The sequence below is a fragment of the Chamaea fasciata genome, unplaced genomic scaffold, assembly GCF_029207755.1.
Source record: "Chamaea fasciata isolate MVZ Bird 193981 ecotype frontalis unplaced genomic scaffold, bChaFas1.0.hap1 SCAF_8, whole genome shotgun sequence".
NCBI lineage: Eukaryota > Metazoa > Chordata > Aves > Passeriformes > Sylviidae > Chamaea > Chamaea fasciata.
Genome location: NW_027094093.1, coordinates 6029661 through 6051270, shown reverse-complemented (window position 1 = coordinate 6051270; position 21610 = coordinate 6029661). Strand labels below are relative to the sequence as shown.

The 21610-nt window shown below is 40.8% G+C and overlaps 1 protein-coding gene across 3 annotated transcripts in view; it reads left to right on the top strand.

Moving 5' to 3' along the window:
- DIP2A (disco interacting protein 2 homolog A) overlaps nt 1-21610 on the top strand; it is a 79190-nt gene that overhangs the window by 39175 nt on the left and 18405 nt on the right. For all 3 annotated transcript variants that reach the window (XM_066189487.1, XM_066189486.1, XM_066189488.1), the window contains exons 5-18: nt 4193-4438; nt 7868-7996; nt 8542-8661; nt 9546-9743; nt 10570-10661; nt 10938-11048; nt 11798-11921; nt 12198-12307; nt 12711-12813; nt 13764-13828; nt 14147-14240; nt 14670-14789; nt 15521-15635; nt 16548-16687. In XM_066189487.1, coding sequence (XP_066045584.1) covers nt 4193-4438; nt 7868-7996; nt 8542-8661; nt 9546-9743; nt 10570-10661; nt 10938-11048; nt 11798-11921; nt 12198-12307; nt 12711-12813; nt 13764-13828; nt 14147-14240; nt 14670-14789; nt 15521-15635; nt 16548-16687 — 1767 coding nt within the window. The remainder of the gene's footprint in view (nt 1-4192; nt 4439-7867; nt 7997-8541; nt 8662-9545; nt 9744-10569; nt 10662-10937; nt 11049-11797; nt 11922-12197; nt 12308-12710; nt 12814-13763; nt 13829-14146; nt 14241-14669; nt 14790-15520; nt 15636-16547; nt 16688-21610) is intronic.

Genomic DNA, 21610 nt, shown 5'->3' with positions numbered 1-21610 from the left:
AATTGCAGAGCACTCGTCAGATGGTTTTGGCTATTCAGTGGTGAGCAGATTGAAACAGTCAGAAAATCATATGCTGTAATTGTTCAGATTGGTTATGGCAGAATGCCTTCTTTAATTTTTAGGGGGGAAAGGTAATCTTCTGTTGTCTCGCAATGAATTTTCTGGAGGTTAAGAAAATCATACAAGATACTGTGCTAGCAAGCCAAGTGGTTTGAGGTTAGTGTCTTGTATACAAAGAAGAGGGATTTCCTAAGATGTTTAATTTTGAGAATGTGCACGTGTCTTTTGTAATGTGGCCCAGGAGCAGAAGCACACTAATTTCTACTGCTCTTCTCCATCATTTCTAGTTCTTAACCCCCTTCTCTAAAAGAGGAGTTCAGGTATGCTGCCCTCCTGCTTTCTGAGCTGTATTTATTCTTTCTATTCTTCTCATTTAAAGAGAATTCCACTTTAGTTTGCTAGTCACACACTTAAGTATATTATTTTTGTGGGTTCTCCAATTATTTCATTAGTTAATAAACAATAATCCTCTGTGTTCTTATATATGATCTTTCTTGACCCTTAATGTTTTTGCCTAGAAGGTATGTTAAGTATTTTTATTAAAGTATCTTTTGTTTATGAGCAACTATTAAAAAGAAGCTGAGATGCTATGGAGAGAATGTCAGGTTATGTACTAAAATCTGCCCTGCTCACCTGCAGAGGAGCATGGGGCATGGCAGGTGGGGAAGCCCAAATAACTCCTTGTCCCAGGAGCCACCAGCCTGTCCCAGGCCCATCTGCACAAGCCCAGAGGGGCCCCGGAAACAGCAGCAGGCAGGAAGGCAAGTTCAGCACTCTGAGAAGGGTCACCCTGGCCAGGCCTGTTCCTGGAGAACCTCAGCCCACCAAGACCTGTCTGCACCAGAGCATCTTCTGGACTGGGGGGAACCCACAGGGGGTTGGGGGACACAGTATGGGATACAGGGCAAGAGTATTTCAGAACTGTGTGAGTCTTGTTATGGGATGTTAAGGTGCAGAAGTGCATTCAGTAAAGGGGCAGACTTAGGGAGGAGCAAGTGTGGGGAAAACAGCAGGATAAGAGGATCATAAGGGCTGGTGGTGTGTGAATGAACCGTGCCTGGCCATATCCCCAAGCCTGCAATCCATGCTGTACATGTGTGTACAGAGCAAGATGAGGCAAGGGATCTGCATGTTTTTGTGTGTTTGTGCTGCTGGAGTGTCATCTTCTAACATGCCTGTGCAGGTGGTCAGCAAAGAGGCCGAGTGTGCTCACACTGAGATTGAGCAGGGTGCAGTAGCTGAAATAGGAGCTGAAAGCTGGTGGTGTGACCACCACAGGCATGTGGTCATGGCCACAAGCCTGCTGGAGTTCATGAACTATTTAGACAACAACTCCCAGGCACATGGTGTCATTCTTGGGGTGCTCCTGTGCTGGGCCTGGAGTTGGATTCAGTATTCCTCGAGTCCCTTCCAACTCAGGGTATTCTCTTAAGAGTTAATTGCCTCTAGAATCTGTCCAGCGGTTTCTAAGAGAAGGTGTTATGAAATCCCCTTATCTCTGTAAGAGAATGGGCCACTGGATGAGTTCTGTATCATGGGGACCCAGGACATTCAAAAATACTCGAGGTACTTTCTTCAGCTATATCAAATCATAAAAATAATTGTCTTTTTATGGGCCTGCCTTTATTTGCAAAGTTAGCTCAGCAAGAAGGATTCAAAGTTGCAAAAACCGGAGTAGTGCTGAGCGTCTAATCCCAAGCCATTCACCCAGTACCTTAAATCCTTGTGTTGGCAGGAGTTATTGCAATTAAAACATGCTTTGGTATTAGTTACTGAAATTTTGTTACAAACAGCTGTCATCAGGTACCAGGAAGGAAGCATCAGATTCAGGTTCTTTACACTGAGGGTTGTGAGGTACTAGCCCAGAGAAGCTGTGGCTGCCCCATTCCTTGAAGTGTCCAAGACCAAGTTGGACAGGGCTTGGAGAAACCTGGGACAGTGGAAAGTGTCCTTGCCCATAGCAGGGAGTGGAACAAGATGAACTTTGGGGTCCCTTCCCCTACAAACCATTCTGTGAATTCGTAGTTCTCAGCACAGTGCTAAATTGGAATCCAACTCCTGGCTGGCAGCAAAGGAACTACTTTTATCAGTCATCCTTCCAAAAATTTTAACATACTTTTGGTTTTGTCCTATTGAGTCTCTGATCCTTCCCACACGGATTTCCTGTGATCAGAACTGGAGCTGAGCCTTCATGCAGTTCTGGCTCAAAGAGGGGTGGCTTCTGTGGCTGTCTTGGATCAGCTCCCAGCCAGGAAGAGCTGGAAGCCAAGCACACAGTATTCTGTCACTGTTCTGTCACCACACACCAGGATCCATGGATTAACCCTTGCCACTGCCACAGGGCTACTGCTGGGGTAACCTTGCTACTTCATGATGTATTTATGTTTTGTTATTGGAATACTTTTACCATGGATCCTACATTTTTGTACACAGACTTCGTTTGTCTTGAATCTGGGTAAGGAGATATTGTCAGAGGGTGTATTCTGTGAGAAACATGATTTTTCTGTAGTTTTATTTCTTCCTCTGAAGTGATTATAAGTTGCAGACATGGTGGTTTGGTTTGGTTTTTTTTTTCAATCCCTGGCTGTTCAAAATCCTATCTTGTTCCATATTCCTGGGATTATTTATTTTTGCTTTCTGCCTAAAAGAAAGGGAAGGTTGCAGGCAATATGGGACAGGTTTGGCTTTTCTCCAGGAGCAAATGGAGTCAGCTGCCAAAACCTCTGAATGTGGCAGCAGACTGGAAGCATCACATGAGACATGGACCCAGGAATGAGGGTGCACCACAGATGAATCTTCTCAGACATCTATTGTTTGGGTATTTTCATTCAAAATTGTCATGTTTGATGAGGTCAAATAATGAGATATTTACAACTTTAACCTTGAAAATGCCATCAAGGTAATGGGATTCTTATGAAATGGTTTTTTGGTTTTTGCGATTTTAGACTCCTAAGAGAAATTATTCTGAAGCTATTGGAAATGAACATGTTTTTGAAAATCAGAAAATTAAAGAGCTGGTAACTGAAATGCACTGCCCAAGATGAGAAGTAGCTTTTTTCATGTTGCTTCAAGAAATTTATATGGAATTGTATCTAGCTGAACAGTTGTATCAAGATGAACAATTATGTGTTCAGAGGATTAAGAAAATAGCCAAAATTAAGGTTGCAGAATTCCTGATGTAACCCACCCCAGATTTCCATGTCTGGGGCTCTTAGACTATAGTAACAGACACCCTAGCTTATATAAAGCATGTAAAACATCAAGTCATTATAATTCAGCAATTTCTTTATGAGGGAAAGATTTTTTTTTTCTGTAATAAGACTTTCTGGTTTTTACTCAAAATCACAAGGGATGTATTTTCTTGATATTTAGAATGACCTTTTTATTTTTTCTTGGATGGATAACAAATGAGGAAGGATTGTGTGCCAAAGGGAAACGTCTGGAAAGTTGTAAGTAACTGGATGGTAATTAAATTAGGAGTCCTTTGTCAGACTTCTAACAACAACAAATATTCATCTAGAATGAAAAGATGCTTTACTAAGCATTTCTGTGTGCTACTCATTAATTCCAGTTTATGTGGTTAAATTACATGCTTTGTATTTACTCTTTCACTGAACTTCAGAACACCGTGTTTTTTTTAGGAATTAGTTCTCAAAACAATTTGTCAGAAGAATCGGAAAGTGAAGAACTCCCTTCCCCTCACAAAGAGTAAAAAAGGAAATAAACAACAAAGAAAAAATAATGAGTTTTATTCAGGTGTGATAAAATTTACCTGTTCAGAACAGAAATATTTTTTCAGTGGAATAGGGGCAGGATGGGATGCTCACTGATCCTCTGCTGTAGGTAGAAGCCTTTTTTAACTCTCACTCCAAGTATTGGAGGTAACTGAAACTTTGCTCCAAGTGTGTTCTGGCCCTAATGTCTAGAAGTCGTTGTCTTAACCCAAAAAAAATCGGGCGGCAAAGGAGAGGTTTGTGTGTGTGAATATCCCGTTCCTTTAGCAGGCGCCCCTCACGTGCAGCACGTGAGAATGCTGGGCAGAGCACGTGGAGCAGGGCCAGGTGCCGTGTTCCTGGTGCTGGGTCATTCCCATTCCCACATTACAGGCCTGTCATCATTATTTTGACCACAGACACATCGTCAGCCTCAGAAGATGAGGGCTCGTTGCGGCGGCAAGGGCGGATCAGCTCCACTCCGTTCCAGAGCCATTCCAACGTAGAGCCCTGGCTTAACCGGGTCATTCAGGGCTCCTCCACCTCATCCTCTGCATCCTCCACCTCATCTCATCCTGGAGGGAAACCTGCTGCTGCTTCCAATCCCGCTCCTGCCACCACTGCTGCCACTGTGCTTGCAGATCTCATGGCACACACCCAGATAGGTCAGTAAACCTGCCCGTGTGGTTGGAATGAAATCAGATTACAAATCCCAAAGCAGGGCTAAACACAAGGGTCTTCACCAGGAGATACCTGTGAATAGCCTTAACATGTGCAGTTCACAGGCCAGGTAGGTATGATGTATATATGTCTTTAACCCAAGCCAGTTGCTCATGAGATCTGAATGTGCATTCTTCTTGGTAAAATGCTTTGCTTTACCAAGAAATTAAGGTTCAGTTTTAGTGGATTCCAAAGCAGAATTTCAAAGGAATCCTGGTTTTGGTGCATGCTTTCCAATCTGCATGTATTTACCCTGAACAATGTCAGACTGTGTATTTCAACATGATTCAGTAGGTAAGCACCCAAAAAGACAGAAAGACACACAGAATCTTTGGGAAAATTATAAAATCAGAGGTACTAATCATAGGGAAAATGTTTTGCTGTTTGTACAGAACCTTTAAAGAAACCTGATTTTCATATTCCCATTTCCAAGCTTATTAATAATGAGAAATTTGCAATTTTGTTTTTCCTTGGTGGATGTAAGAAAGAGGTAGTCTGTCAGCACTTCACTTTGAGCCATTATGGATTTCATATTATGGATTAATAGAAATCGTGTTTAACTCCATAAAATTACAAAGTCAATTATGGCTAACCTCTTAAGCTTAACTGGGATTGATGAAATTCTTAATATAGCTGTAAAAAGTTGCCAAATACACAAAATGTAGCAGAGCATCTTGTTATGTCTCATGCCCCAGGCCAGATTGATGTGTCTATCAGGACTGTTCAATAAACAACATTGCATGCAAAATCAAGGCCTTGTTAAAGAGTTGGAGTCCAGCATTTAAGCAGCTGACTGTTGGGCTGTATGCAGGTTTAAAATTTCATTAATGTGAAATAGCTATAGTATCTAGAAGGTAGGAAGCTCAGGGATTGTTAAGAACTGATCTATTAAAAAATATTGATAAAGGTAAAATTTCCAGTGCCTTTGACAAAAAAAAAAAAAGGTAACAGATGCATTTTCACATAAGAATGGTCTTCCTCATTTCTGCAGTGCTTGCCATGTTCTCTCAGTTTTCATTCCTAGCTTGGTAACATTCATGCATGGCCAGTATCAGTTCAGTTGGGACATTTTTCCTGTCTGCGTGTACTTTTCCTAGCTCACAGGAAGAATAAAACTTACTCAATTCTTACACTGCAAACTTGTGTGATTCTTGATAGATTCTCGCAATACCTTCTAAAAGAGGCTTTGATTTCTCCCAGAACATAGAACAAGAGTTTATTTATTTTTTCATACAGTGTGCTGATATCAGCAATCTGAAAGGCATCTTACATATCTTAATTGCCATGCCCTACTGAAATATTCTGTGTTTTGGTTGTGCACTGAATAGCTATTCACAGTTTTGAGATGTTGGAGAATTTAAATTTAGCAGCTTGTTCTCTTGCAGCTCATCTTCTCCAGCCTGCATGTTTAATGATGAGCTCAAACTAAGTTCCCAGGCAGCAAACTGCAGTGCTGGAAGTGCAAGGTTACAGTATTTAATGGAGTCAGATAGGAATGTGCATTATTTTTAAGGTGTTTGTCTTTCACATAATAGCAGCAAGGACAACCCTTCATGTTGGGGACCTTTTTTACTTCTGTGTAGATTTTTTTTTTTTTAATAAGGCTGGTGGTATATCTTGGTTTTTTTTTCAAGATCACCATATAAACTGTAGAGTATTTCTCACCTTAGCTCTTAGAGCAGCTGGAAATACAGATCATCGTGGCTTTTAATTCTCTGTCATATCCCATTTGTTCTTTCTTTGGACACTGCTCTCTTGCATTTATCTCTGTCGTGTCATCACTAATGGAAAGGTCCTTCAGTCTGAATCCAATTAACTTTTCTTCCTGAAGTCACAAGTCTGCTCACACTTGTTTATTTTAACTCCTCACCACTTCTCTTACCCTGCTGTGCCGTAGTATTTCTGGATGATACAAATTAGTAGCATGGGGTCTCATGGGCATTTGTTAATAAAATGCTCAAATGATTAATTAAGCTAATGTGGTTTTTATCTGAGCATAAATCCAGAATATTGAACCTATTCCTTTTCCATACCTAGTGAGATATTGCTGGTCCCTGCAGGGCTTGTCAGGTGGGAAGTGGGAACCAGGTACACTTGTCTCTGTGGCCAAGTTGTGTCCTGCAGGAAGCCTGTGGTTTGGGACTTTGGGAAAGCCAAGGGAAGAAAAAAACCACCCAAAAAACAACTTCAAAAATATATAGAACGGAGTGAGAGCACACACACGAGGCAGGTGTACACATGGGCTCTCTATGGGTCCTGTGCAATGGTTATAGAGGTCAGCCTTGCACAGTTGTCATCTTTGTGCTTACTGATTCCAGGGCATTTTTCTGAGAGATGAAGTAACACATTCTCCTTCATGTACCTCACCCACATGAAAGGAATCTAGTCTCTGCAATGCAAACATTGGCATTGTAGTGAGGTCCATTGGAAAGGGTGGGAAGGGATTTAAATTTTTCTCCTGGTGATCCCTCTAAAACCACTTAGAGCTGGACTTGTGGCTTGTGTGTCAGCTCTGGACATGTGGGGCCAGTGTAATAAGCGCTTGCTGTCTTGGGGCTGATCACTGCCTCAAGGTGGGGATAATGTATGTGTTTCACAGCATTGCCCAGATCTCCCTCTGCCTGGAGCTTCTCTGGCAGGGTCTGTGACCTGCTTAGGTCCTCCAAGGGTTATGTCTACAGAGAGACAGCTCTAGCCCTGGGCAGCAGGGTTTTCTCCAGCTTTTCTCTGCTGCATTCCTATTTTTACTCATTAGGATTCTGAATGTTTCAGTCCTCCTATTCTTCTTGTCTGTTGTTCAAACACTTTCAAAAATGCTGCCATTTCCTAACCCATTCCATTCCAAACCATTCTGTAACCTCAGTTACAGTTTTGAAATTATGGTAGCAGCTTCTTACAGGGGCAGTTAGTGATAGGACAAGGGGAAATGGTTTTAAATTATAAAAGGATAGAGACTCAGATTAGGAAGAAATTCTTCCCTGGGGGAGTGGTGAGGCCCTGGCTGGCACAGGTTGCCCAGAGAAGCTGTGGCTGTCCCATCCCTGAAAGTGTCCAAGGCCAGGTTGGACAGAGCTTGGAGCAACCTGGTCTGGTGGAGGGTGTCCTTGTCCATGGCAAGAGGTGGGAGCAAGATGAGTTTTGAGGTCCCTTCCAACCCAAACCATTCTTTGATTCTGTGACATTCCCTTAGCATTGCTCTACAGCCAGGAAATGGGGTGCAGCTCCAAGCAAAGCAGGCTTGTGCTTCCAGGTTGTAAGGAGGTTCTCAAGCACCTGTGAAGATTTGTGAAATACCCTCATGTAAGAAGCAATTTTGATTACGTTGGTTCTTAAGGTGCCTGATGAGCTGCTCTGTCTGTCTTGCATTTCTGCAGAGAACCACTCTGCCCCCCCTGATGTGACCACTGGCCTGGTGGAATACCTGCACCACGAGCGCCCGCAGGTCGCATCCGTGCGAGGAGTGCCCAGAGGCTACAGCAGCAGCATTCTGGAAACTGCAGATGGTGATTGCATTATAGACATCCTCCTACCTTTCCATCTGTGTCTCCTTGTATATATATCTTCATGAGCATCTTAATTTTATATTGCCTCAGAGCTTTAAATTTTGATAAATATAAAAACACGTATTTACATGAAATTTAGCATACACAAATGAAAATCAGCATTTGACATGTTTTTGTGTTGTGTTTTGAAAGATTCGCTCATTTTTTTCCAAGCATTCTGATGCTTTTAGAGTGGAATGAATGTTAAGGTGTAGTAAATATCTAAAGTCCTGGAGAAAAAGACATTCTTAATGTTTCTCTTGAAGTTTCATGAAGGGGTCAGTGGTTTGAAAAGTTAAAGTGTGAGAAAGTGTCTGCATCATCCAGGTAGCTGGGGAACAGGATTGTTTGAAAGCAAATAGATCCATGGTGGAAACTCTTACTGATTAAAGCTGTTCTCTTCCAAACAAGGTACTCATCCTGAATGATTTTTCCACCTGAAAGTTGTGTGTTTTAGTGTATTTTGGTTAATATATGATAAATAATAAATCTTTTCCATTTGGCAGGTGTCCCAGTGAATAGCAGAGTGTCCTCTAAAATCCAGCAGCTGCTGAATACTTTGAAAAGACCGAAGCGCCCACCTTTGAAGGAGTTCTTTGTGGATGATTTTGAAGAACTGCTAGAAGGTTAATTTTCTTTCAGATACATTTTTTTACCCCTCGTGTAAGTGGTTCATGACAGAACTGATACTTAGCAGGTGTTTCTTTCTTCTCTTATCAATAGAAAACTAGTCATGGTAAAATTAATACAGTGGTGCGAGAAAGGTCATGTGTTATCACAAGTGGAAGATAATCTTTAACTCAACCCTCCTACTCAGTGTGATATTTCTGAGCAGCTACCACTAGAATTCCCCTCCTATAGGTGGGATACTTATAAGATACAATGTTTTTGTGATTCTAATCTTTTGCTGAAGTTTCTCCAGATGAACATCATGTAATTGTGGAAAGCATCACTTGGAACTATTAATTTTACTGGTTGTCTACACTGAGTGTTCACTAACTTTAACCAGGACTTTGCTAACTAAGATCAAGATGCTTCACTTTCTGGAGCAGCTTGGAGCAGGATTTTAACAGAAAACCTTTCTTTAAAAATATATTGTTAAACAGGAAGAGCATCATTTTTTGTCACCTGTTGAGAATTGAGTGCAGCAAAATTCAGTGTCCAGATGTCACTGAAGCTGTTGTCTCTGATAACCCTTCTTGACTTGGTGGAGGCTTTCATTGAAATAGATGTGGAGAACAAGCAGCAGAAAACAGCAGCTTTCCAAAGTAGAGAGAAGTGGGTGGGAGATTTAAATTCTGGTCTTTTGATAATGTGGAATCACAACTCTGGCGTGATGGTCACTGTTTTTTTGGGAAGCTAACAGATGATTAGCACAGCATCATCATAAAGCAGAGGAAGTAGTGATAGCTGTGAGGAAGAGGTGAATGTTTAATAGAATAGTCTGTGAAGTGTAAGTTACACCTTTTCTACAGATTGACATTTCCCTTTTACTGTGCTCTGGTTTTAGTGCAACAGCCTGACCCAAATCAACCAAAGCCTGAAGGAAACCAAGTGAATGTACTCAAAGGGGAACCCCTGGGGGTTGTGACCAACTGGCCTCCCTCACTGCTGGCTGCCCTGCAGCGCTGGGGAACCACCCAGCCCAAAGCCCCTTGTCTGACAGCCTTGGATACCACTGGGAAAGCCATTTATACCCTGACCTATGGTACGTGTTGGAGCCACCTGTGAGGAGGAATTAGGTGTTCATCACGAAACAACAGTTTGCCTTACTTCAGGGGGACTGCCTGTGCTGGTTGGAGATTGCTGTAGGAATGTAAATTAGGAATTCATTGTATATGAAAAACGTTTTTAAAGCAATTAGGAAGGGAAAAGTGTTTATTCTAAAACATATTGATTCTTTCCAAGCAGCTATTTGTAAATTTCATAGAATTGTGGGGGTTTTTTTCATAAAAGAAACTAAAAATAGCCCAGTGTAAACTGGGAGGTGGAAACAGTTGACAGTTAAGCCACTCTTCAGATTCCCAAAGGAAACATTCCATTTTAACATCTTCTTGCACAGCCTTATAGAGAAGACTCATACCTCAGGAGCATAATCAGCATGTTAATGGTGGGAACTGAAACTTGCCTGTATTAATGAACTAGAAGTGTTATAGTAAATTCCATTTTTGGGCAAAATAACTGTGTCCTTCAGAATAGCTCTCTGCAGCATTTCATTGTATAATATGTTAGAATGTTAAACTCTATTGTTTGCATTCTCGCAGATGAAGGATGCAGGAAATATAGCTGAGCAGCTGCAGTAATTTAATTACCTTGCAGTGAAGCTTTGAGCATTGTTTAGAATATCATGTTTAGTTTTACATTTAAAATAAACAAAAAGGTAAACCAAAAAGAAGCCAAGTTCTAAATTGTGCTTGGACTCGGCCAACTGTTCTGATGCAGTCATGCGTAGTGCATGTGTGAGGGACTGAGATTTGCCATTTAAGTGTTTAAATTTTAGTTTCTGCTTCTTCATTTCTTCTTTTATTCTTCAGGCAAGCTGTGGAGTCGAAGCTTGAAGCTAGCCTATACTCTGCTAAACAAGCTAACCACTAAGAATGAGCCCCTGCTGAAGCCTGGAGACCGGGTAGGCTGCTGTTGGAAGTGGTCCCTATGGATGAAATAGTGAGGAACAGCTGTAGCTGAAGAAAGCCTTGTAATAAAATATTGTAATAATAAATTGTGAAATAATCATTACCGTGACTTGTAATAATACATTGTCACAATACTTAGTATTTCTCTGCCTGGTTATCTATGAACCTGGACATTGTTGTGAAAATTTTGTTCCACAAATTAAAAAGCAGCCCCCTCTCTGCCAAATGACAACATATATATTTTTTCTTATTTTACTATCTTTTTGTAGGTAGCTCTCGTATTTCCTAATAGTGATCCAGTTATGTTTATGGTGGCATTTTATGGATGTCTCCTGGCAGAACTTATTCCTGTCCCAATAGAAGTTCCACTGACAAGAAAGGTAGGCAGATACATTCAACATTTTTATGGTTTGATAAATAAGTGAACTGTTTGTCTGTGTGTGTGTATGTCTAAATCCTACAGTCCTTACATGGGGTCCTCCAGAGCCTGCTCTTTAGAAAGCATCAGGTGTACTGTTCAGTGTACATTCTGTTCTTGGAATTATATTCAATGTTTAGTTAAGGAAAGGGGGAAATAATATTAAGCTAGTAATTTTAAGTATTTTAGGGTATGTAATTGTAGAAATTATTTGAATTCATTATTTTTGAAAATACGTGCGAAAGTATTTCTCTGAGTATACCAGAGAAAGGTCTTTTCAGCTCTCATGCTGAGTACTGAGGCAGGCAGAGACACCATAATTTTTGGAAATACAGGTATAATCCTACACACATGGAGATTGTGAGGGAAGAGCTAAAAAGCTACGGGCTCTGCTCCTCAGTGTGTCAGGACTCAGAAACAGCATCAAACCAGTTTTCCGTTTCAGCAGAATTTATAAACATCTCTGTGGGGTTGAGGAGGGATGTACAGCCATTGCTTCTGACACTGCTTTCCCTACTACATCTGCTGCAAATCTTAGCTGGCACTAAGCAAAACTAAATTTTCTCAGTCATTTAAAGGTCTTATGGGACAGACTTTTGTTTTTTCCTGTGATATAAATTGACTTAATGTTTTCTAAACATAGAGAAGTTAAAACAAACTGTCCAAAAGCTTTGTTATTTGTAATTTTGCTGTTTCTTTGTTTCTCTACAGGATGCTGGCAGTCAGCAGATTGGGTTTCTTTTGGGCAGCTGTGGAGTCACGTTAGCTTTAACCACTGATGCCTGTCAGAAAGGCCTCCCAAAAGCTCAGACTGGCGAGGTGGTGACGTTCAAAGGTGGGGGTTTATTTTTTATGGGATAAAAAGCAGGTATATTCCTTGTTGCTGTCAAACTTCAGATTTGGAGTTTGATTGCATGAGTCTTACACATAAAGAGCTGCCTTGATTGTCGTGGTAGTGCTTTGTGCTCTTACTTCAGCACAAGAAATGCCTTGCTTTCTCTGGCAAGGGATTTTGCCTTTGCTTGCCTCCTGTCATTATCCCTGAATACTGGGGAAAAAAACCTGTGGTTTTTGGAACTGTGCTGACAGTAGCTTTTATTTTTCTTTGAAGGCTGGCCTCGTCTCATTTGGTTTGTGATTGATGGGAAGCATCTGGCAAAACCAACCAAGGACTGGCACCCACAGGTCCGGGATGCCAGCGCCGAGATTGCTTATATCGAGGTGATCCAGTGTAATGTGATAGCTTCTGTAGTCACCCTGTCATAATTTATGTGTTGTTTTCTTCCTTTAAACTCTTAATACAAGAGACTGCTATAATATTTTAAACTGTGAAACAAGAATGTTTCCATCAGGCTGCCGGGCAGACTGTCAGTTGAGTGACTGTGTGGAATCAGGTTGAAGGCTGGGGATAATCAGCATTTTGAGACAGGACAATTTGATTGGACTAGAGAAACAGATTTTTTTACTATTTTAGTGTATTCTGTGTACATAAATGTATTTTTATGCTAACTTTTTGAATTAAAAAAACCCTGGGTTTGTTTTTGTAATATGTTTTCAATTCACTACTGTAAATTTTCTTGGTTTTGCTGTTAATCTGTTGCTGGCATATGCTTTCTCTTCTCAGTACAAAACAAGTAAAGAGGGCAGCACAGTGGGCATTACTGTATCTCATGCCTCCATGCTGGCACACTGCCATGCACTGACTCAGGCATGTGGTTATTCAGAAGGTAAGTTAGATAGGTGTAACTTTAAAATTATACTGACGGTGTAATTGACAGTATATACTGACAATTTACGTTGCATAATCATGTCTGCTGTCTTCAGAGAACTTCAGATACAGAGTAGTAGCTTCAACTGCAAAGGGAAAGACAAACTTCCTCATTCATAAAGGGTGTGATATGTGGAAGAGCATTAAGCCACCTGTGAAACAGTAATTAAGGAGGGGATCTTCCTCTTACCTAACCATGCCCCACAAAAGAACATCTCCCCAGGCATGTGAATATGTTGAGAGATCTGCTTGTTTGCAGTCATTCTTCCAATGAACAGCCAAGAACTGCACTTGGTTTTGACCATCTGCATAGCATTGATGTGTGCTTTTATTTAACCAAGTACTTTCCTGCATACATCCATCCTACATCAGTGATAAGCAAATTTTACCTAATCAATACAAGATATCCCTCAAAAATCAGGTTGAATCCTTGATTTAAAATCTTTGATTCTTACTTGGTTTTTTTTGAATCACATAAGATACTCCAATTCCTCAGAGAAAATATTCAAGAAAATTTAATAGAGCCATAGTGATATTTCTTACTGGATCTAATTCTTTCAAATACAGATTCACTTTTTCAGTTCAGCTGAAGAAGTTTGCTTCAAGGCTAAATTTTCAGTCTGCATAGTTCATTGGCAGATATTCCAAACACCCATGGAAGGGGTATTATAATGAATCAAGGTCTTTCATACCTTGTAATATTCTAGTCTAGTAATCATAATTTGAAGATGACTGCAGTAAGTAAAACAAGCCACTTGGAGCTTAAGTGGCCTGTTTGTTATAGACAACAGAGCTTTGGTTTCTTAGCAGTTATGGAAGTTTCAGAGTTGCTTTAACAAATATTTGTAGCTCTTAAGTATTTTTATAAATATGCTTTTTAAATCTGATATTTTTTTCCTTCGCTTTCAGCTGAAACACTAACAAATGTCTTGGATTTCAAAAGAGAGGCCGGCCTGTGGCATGGAGTGTTAACAGTGAGTATTGCAAGAAAGGCAAAAAACTGCAGCCATTCGCTTCTTTAATTGGTAGTGTACTGGTATCAGAATGAGGCTATACATTCATCAGTTCTCTAAAATGCTTTTGTTTCAATACTTATATTTTTCAGAATAAACTGTTGCTTTTTCAGGTACTTGTGTAGCTTATTTTTTCAGAGTATGCACATAGTTTTCACTACCAGGTAACTGCGAGAGTTATGCTGTAGCTGTGATGATGGGGGGATTAATTTAAGCATTGTTATGTGTTCTGTATTTTTAAGGCACTTGGAAGTTTATTTTTTAATTTCCTTCTTGTAGAGCGTTATGAACAGGATGCATGTTATCAGTATTCCCTATGCATTAATGAAGGTTAATCCACTTTCCTGGATACAGAAAGTCTGCTCATACAAAGGTACCCTAAAAGATTTTTAATTCACCCATCTCTTTTTGGGTTATTAAATACAAATTAAATTGTTTGTGCAAAATGTCTTTGTACCCCACTGAGGACCCCGTTTCAATTTTCTGTGTGCTCATAGTTTCACTGATGATTGACATTGATGGCTTCTTCTGAGACACCTTCAAAGAAACGGTGTTTCTTAGAATCTGAATTTATAGCAAACATTCAAATTCTATGATCAAATCCATCTGGAGACACTGAGTTATACACAAGTTACAGTAGTTAAATATTTGGTGTTTGTATTAGTTTTCTACATTTGTAGTGTCATAAATTTTGTGTGTAGTTTCATAAATTTGTGTAAATACACAAGAATACTTCCATAATTTTATAATTGGTCTTTATTTTGTTCTGCACATGCAGCATAATTATTGTTTTGATTTCCAGCCCGTGTAGCAGTAGTGAAATCCCGCGATATGCACTGGTCACTTTTGGCTCAGAGGGATCAGAGAGATGTCAGCCTGAGCTCCTTACGGATGTTAATAGTGGCAGATGGAGCCAATCCATGTGAGTATGGATGCATTTCCTGAGTTTCAGTCTTGTCAAGATTCTGTTTGTTGTAAGCCCTGTGTCAAAGCTGATGCTTGGGGAGTTAAGCAGTTCGTTCTGTAGTAAAACACTATTTGTGTGCCAGTGATGCCACTGCTTTTTCATTGCTGTTTGCACTTCTTGGCTGTATTTACCAGTGTAAATTCATTTTTTGAACTTCATGTTTTCATTAGTGCTATACTCTTCCATTAATTGATTTGAACTGATGCCTACAAGATACAAATATAGATATAATCCACTTTGGGCCAAGTGCTAGAGGCCTGATAGAATTGTGAAGGTATGTCAGAAACATTGGATATTTAAGTGCTGTGACCTCTATAAGAAAATCAGATAGGAGTTGGATAAGAAGCTGACATAGCTGTCATAAAGTTACTCTTAGTGCAAAGTATTCTGATCCTTGAAGGACTTTCCATAATATTGAGTACTGGTGAGTGCTGCCAGAGGAGGAGTATGCAGCTGGGAATTTCATTCAGTATAGTTGCTAGTCATTAGGAGTTCCTTTTCCAAATCTACTCGCTTACAATAAACTGGAATGCCTTTCAGACACTTTGAAAGAATATTTGGTTTGTACATGAATGCAACATTATTCCTATAACTGAGCTGAGAGTGAGCACAGACTTTGAATTCCTGCAGCTCAAGCTTTCCTGCCCTTAGAAAAATGTTTCTAATTATATGATGGTTCTTTCTAGGGTCAATATCTTCCTGTGATGCATTCCTGAATGTATTTCAATCCAGAGGTTTGAGACCAGAAGTCATCTGTCCCTGTGCTAGTTCTTCAGAGGCACTAACTGTTGCTATTCGCAGGTAATTCCCTTTTCTGAGAAGTGAACTGAAGCTTTTCTTGACTACTGAAGTGTGTCACAGAATCACAGAGTGCTTTGGGCGGGAAGGAGTTCAAACCCCCTGCCATGGGCAGGGACGCCTTCCACTACACCAGGTTGCTCCCAGCCCCATCCAACCTGGCCCTAAACACTTCCAGGGTTGGGGAATCTCATGTTAAGATAATAGTCAGAAAATACTATGACCCAAATAGAGATGCCCAAAGACCTAGGCAGAGGAAACAGGAAGCTCACCGGTGTCTCCTTCACTGAAGGATGGGTGATTTTTGTTTGGTTTCTTTAAAAAGTTTAATATTTTCAAAGACTAGGCAAGCAGAAGATGTTTATTTCATGCTTTGGGAAAGTGAGGTCTCATCCTCACTGAAGTTATTGGAGAGCCTTTTAAAATGCCTCCAAAACAAGACTTACTTATTTGGGAGGAAGAAGAGGGTGAATCCTCAATCAATTGTTTATGTACAATGATTTGTAAACAGGGGCCTAAAATAAAAAAAATATTTTTAACTGATCAGAAAAATACCATTGGATTTCTGGAGATAGCAAGGGATGCTCTGAGAAAAGGAAATTAATTTAATTATTAACAGACATATGGATGGGATATGCTGGAAACTTTTGGTAGTGGTTCTGATCAAAATGTGCTTTTTCAGAAAGTCAACTTCAAGAAAACTTGAAACAAAAACTTGGAAATTTTGGAGAGTTTTCTATTAGCTCTTTGTCCATTTAGTTACTATGTAAGTCTTGAACTCTTGTTTGTTCAAAGTGAGAAACCATTCTTTTTCTTAACCTTACCAAGCTTGAGAAACCAGCACAATGTTTTTACTGACCCTATCACCAGTACTGGTCTGTTGATTCATATCTAGCTGGACTGTCTGTCTTCCAGACCTTCTGAACTGGGTGGCCCCCCTCCAGGAAAAGCAGTGTTATCCATGAATTGTCTGAGTTTCGGCGTGATCAGAGTGGATACAGAGGAGAAGTTGTCCGTGTTAACTGTGCAGGATGTTGGGCAGATTATGCCTGGAGGTAGGAAAGCATTTTGTGTAGGTTTCAGCATATTCCACATAAATTGTCTTTACTATTAACACTTGTGGGCATGGAATAAATAAATGTCAAATACCTTTAAGGTAGTATGAGTTACATTTTGACACATTACCTAAACACTTGGTGGATTAGAGTTTCATGCACTATAAATCTGAATGACCGTAGATTTTGGTGTGGGCAAATGCTTTTGTCTTGTTGCAGAATTGATTTTGGGATAGAGTGGAGTGGGATAGAATAGAATATTTCAGTTGAAAGGGACCTCATATCAAACCCTGCAAAGGTGATGGAATAACTAATTCTGGAAACTATTTTCTCACTCCCACGGAGAACAAAAAAGTGATCAGGAGTAACCTGGATGAACCTATTTCCTAATGACATCTGTTTGCAACACTGTAGTTCCTAAATTAGATAGAGCTGAATATTGTTCCTCAGTTAATTGAAGCAAAGGGACTTTGTCTCATCCTTGTTCTCATTTGAGACCTGGCTTGGAGAGGAGAGCACTCTGAAGAAGGGTTAGTAAAGATAGGGTGCCAAACCAGACCGAAGACTGTGAACGGTGGGGTGAAGGACTGGACACTTGGTGCCATCTACTCCAGCTTTTAGGCTGGCACTGTAATGTTCCATGGCAGTGTCTGTACTACTGGCTTCAGGCCCTGTCCTGACCTGCTCTGGTGTGCTTGGAGAGGATGAAATACAGATTTTTTTGGAACTCTCCTCACGCCTCAAGTTTGTTATGTAGTTACCAAAGAACCTGATTTATTCTGGTCATTCCCTTGGCACCTTTGTCTTTGCTATTGGTCTCTTTATGAATTTCCTGCCTTGCAGAGCTGTGGTTCTAAAGCCCTGCTGTCTGTAGACCATTTACTCAAGGTAAAGTGGAGACTCAACTTATGTGATTTCAGCAACAACCTCTTTTCTGTGCACCAAAGCCCCTGATGCAAAGAAGAGGAGGTAGACAGCTTTCCGCTCTGCTGATGAAAATTTCAGCCATTGTGTGCAAGTCTCGTTGGTCTTGTGTAATTTTCCTTATTATCCCCAGAACCCCTTTGCCACCCCTGAAGTCAATGGTTCAGTTGTTGTCACTGAACTTAAATTCAGCAGAGCTTCCTTCTGCTGAGGACTGAGCAGAAGCTCTGCACTTCATACCGAAACAGAGCAGAGAAGTCACTTGGTTCTTGTATAGCTTCTTTCAAGTTTTTGTTTTGTATTAAGACCGTTTGAACTTGTTTTGAAAGTCCACAATAAATTCCAAGAAAGGCAGTAGAAACTTCACAGTTGGACTTGATCTTAAATGTCTTTTCCAACCTAATCAATTCTCTGATTCTGGGACTGGCATCAGTGTCTCAAAAAAATGGTGATTTTTCTGCTTTGACTAGAATACAGTTGGCATGCACTGCTACTACTGTCTGTTTGGGGTGTCCACACTACTGCTGTCCCCTTGAAACCTCACTGAAATTCAGCTGTGCTCCCAATGTTTTCCTTAGATTATAGATTAGACACAGGGACACAAAGGGAGCAAGTTTGCATGCCCTTCAGGTAGTTCTGAATCCTTTGGTGAACTGACTGAGCTTAAGCTCAATGTTGCTGCTGTTCAAAAAAGTGGTATTAGATGCAGGATCAATTGAAATCTTTCTTTGGATCAGTTTCTCTGGAATGGCTCCACCTCTGTGGCCCCCCTGCTACCAAAAACCAGGCCATGCAAAACCAACACAGGTATGCTCCTGGCTTTGCTGTAGGCTTGCTCTCACAGCAAAGCGTGCTTGACTACACTAAAGCACAAAGCTGCCTGCAGCTACTCTTCATATTCAATTGTTGGAGCTGTACGTCCCCTGGGTTAATTTTCCACAGAGCATCTGCTCAGTGGCAGGTTCAAATCTGCCTTAGGATGTTGGAAAAGTTCCCTGTATGCTTATGGCTAAGTAATTTCACCTCATTATGAGTTGTCGAAAAATACGTCTCTGTCCTTGTGAAATGCCTGATTGAGCAGTCAGAGGGATCTGTGGAAAAACCCTTCTCCTTTTTCAGAATTCCTTGGAGCATTGTCTGGCAAATCTAGGGGACCCTTCTGGATTAGGGGGCCACTGGCATGCAGTGGTAACACTACCATAACTTTCTACATGAGTAAGAAGCGTCAAGTGACTCATCTGATTGTGTGAGGGGAGAAGAGTTAAATGCACGTACTACTAAGTGCCTCAGGGTGATATGGCTTGTAATTGATGGCTGTTGGTATTTGAAAATACAGTAGTAAGTGGTAAAACTACTTGTAGGTTAAGCAGAATTTGGGCAGCTTAATTCATAATTCCTTTAAAACTCTGACTAATATTGAGCTGTCACAATCTGGGGCGGATTTGTTTCAATTTATCCACATATTAAGAATTCCAGCAGAAATTTCTCTGTACGTTCCTTAGGTCAGAGTATACACGGTAGTTTTCATTATAAAGGATAATTGATAACTTTTGTCTCTTAAAAATCTTCTGGAGTACAAAGGAAGTCAAAAGACAAGCAGCTACTAACAGAGGTGTGCTAAATGAAAAAAATTAATGACTTGAGTAAACGAATGACTTTAGTTTCAAATGAGTCTGCATGTACATTCTAACAGTGGAGATACTTGTGCCTTACTTGGTAAGATTTATGCTTTATCCTGTATAGTATTCATGGAGGGTGTTCCCTTGTCCATTCTGGCTTGGTGTTTGGCATACAGGAGAGAACATACCACCACCTGCTCATTGCCCCTCTGCTGACTGATGAGTCTTGCTCTTGATCTGCTTTTGGTTTTGTATTTCTTTCTGAAGGCTTTGTTCTATCTTCTGATCACCACTGAACTTGGAAGTCTGCCCTAGCCTTTCAAATACTTTGTGACATAGGAGCTCACATTGCTGAATTTCATTTGGAAATGGTCAAGCCAAATGGTGTTGAACTCATTACCTGTGAAGATCTCTGGCATGCTTTATTCAGGATCTACCTGGTTAAAAGGTCATGGATAAAATGTCCACTCGCACCCTCCTTTTCTTCAGATCTTGCTTTTTTTTCTGAGATGCTGAGCCCACCTGCTCAGGGGATCTTACTCAACGGAGCCATCAGCACCAGGGTCATGTGTCACTGCTGTTTAACTCATAGGCCATTCTTGATGCCACATTCCCTTCATGTTCATTATCTACCATTAATGCCCATCACAAGGGCACATCACACTCAAGGGAAGTGCCAGCATCCACAGAGAAATCTTCCCTTCAAAGATGGCATGGGAATTCTTAGCAGAAACTCTAGTATGCATTCTGGTGGAATCCTGTCCTGGAGGAATGATGTTTTACTCCACCTGTTGACCACCTTGGGCTATTTTGCATAGTTTCTGTCTGGGACTGGCATTGCTAAATTTGGCTCCTCACACTATTCAGTTCATTTTTTCAAACTGGACTGTTAAAAGATGTTAGAGAGAGTGCCAAACCTCTTTTCTTCCACCATTCTCAGCCTCCAACTTTCAACTGGAATGTGATTGCGTTGTTATCTGTCATCTTGGGAACATATTACACCTTAAGTTTGAGCATGGATATGTTGCTTAGTGGATGTGTTAACTACAGTTAAGTTTGTCTCCCTTCTACTTCCCAGCTAATCCTTTCCATTCTTTTACTGGGATCCTTCTCATGTTCTTTCTTTGACAAGAGCTACCACTCTTGAATCCAAAAGTTCCAAATCCCTATAGTCTCTAATCATACAAAGTTCCTAGAAACGGTGCTGCTGCTGCTGCAGCTCCTTCCTTACACTCAAGCAGAAAACTTCAGTTCAGTACCAAATCTTGGGTTTCTGCAAGAAGATCTTCTGCCATGAACAGAATCATATTCTGGATTGTGACTGCATTCAGTATCTTTTCTAGAAGTTTAGGGAGATGGTTCCAATTTCCTAAATGTTGGGATGGTCACATTGTCTCCAGCTCATGGGTGTCTTGTATTTCATTGTTTCCTCTGTCCATGTCTGAACAAACATTTGCCTAGGTTCTGATAGTTACCACAACATATCTTCACTGCAGAGGGGTCTGGTTCCTTTACCTCAGTGGAAAGAGTTGTTACAGAACAACTTGGTGAAGCTTTCGATTTTTTTCCTTAGAGTGTGGGTTAACAGCACCTGTCCTCCACTCAGCCCTTAGAATTTATCACATTCATCAGTTCTCTGTTGCTCAGGGCTTCAGTCTGTCACACAGTGGCACAAGAGCCACTGCAAAGCAACTTCTCTTGGAGGCCTGTGCTAGTGTGCACTCGGGATGAGATGTTTTCTTCCAATTTAAATGTTACACTTTGGATGCTCATGGTCACTGCTGGAGTCTAGATTTATGTTCATCCTCATCTAGGAAGTTGGCTTGCTTTATGCCTATTGCCCTTTCAAGAGGAGCAGGAAGAGATTTAGGTCTGCATTTGATATATCCTTATGCTATTTTTCTCAAGGTTTCTCTGGAAACTCTGGAAATACCTTCCACAGTGATTCTAGAGGCATTTTATCCTGGCACTTTAGCATGTTTCCTAAGGCTTCATGCTTCTAGAAAAGAAGTTCTTGCTAAAAACTGTAATGCAAGAGTAGCCATTGCATATGGACCCATATGAAATGCTGGAAAGGGAACAAGAGAGCACTTCCTGACCCTCATCAGTACCTTTGGTCACAGCCTTCTGCTGTGCAGGTCCCTGGCATTCTTCTTGCATTCCTGCTGTGCTAGTCTTGAAACATCCAGAGCTGAATCCAGTCTTTGGTAGGGCATCAGCATTGTCCTTTGCACAGCGGGATTCTCATCTCCTGCCAGGACACTCCTTGGCAGGTTTGCTGCAAGTCACCATCTGTCAGAATGTACATGTGGACTCATTTGAAGAAGGCAAGCTTTCTTAGCTGGAATCTGTGTTCTTCGTGACATGCAGTCCACATGTA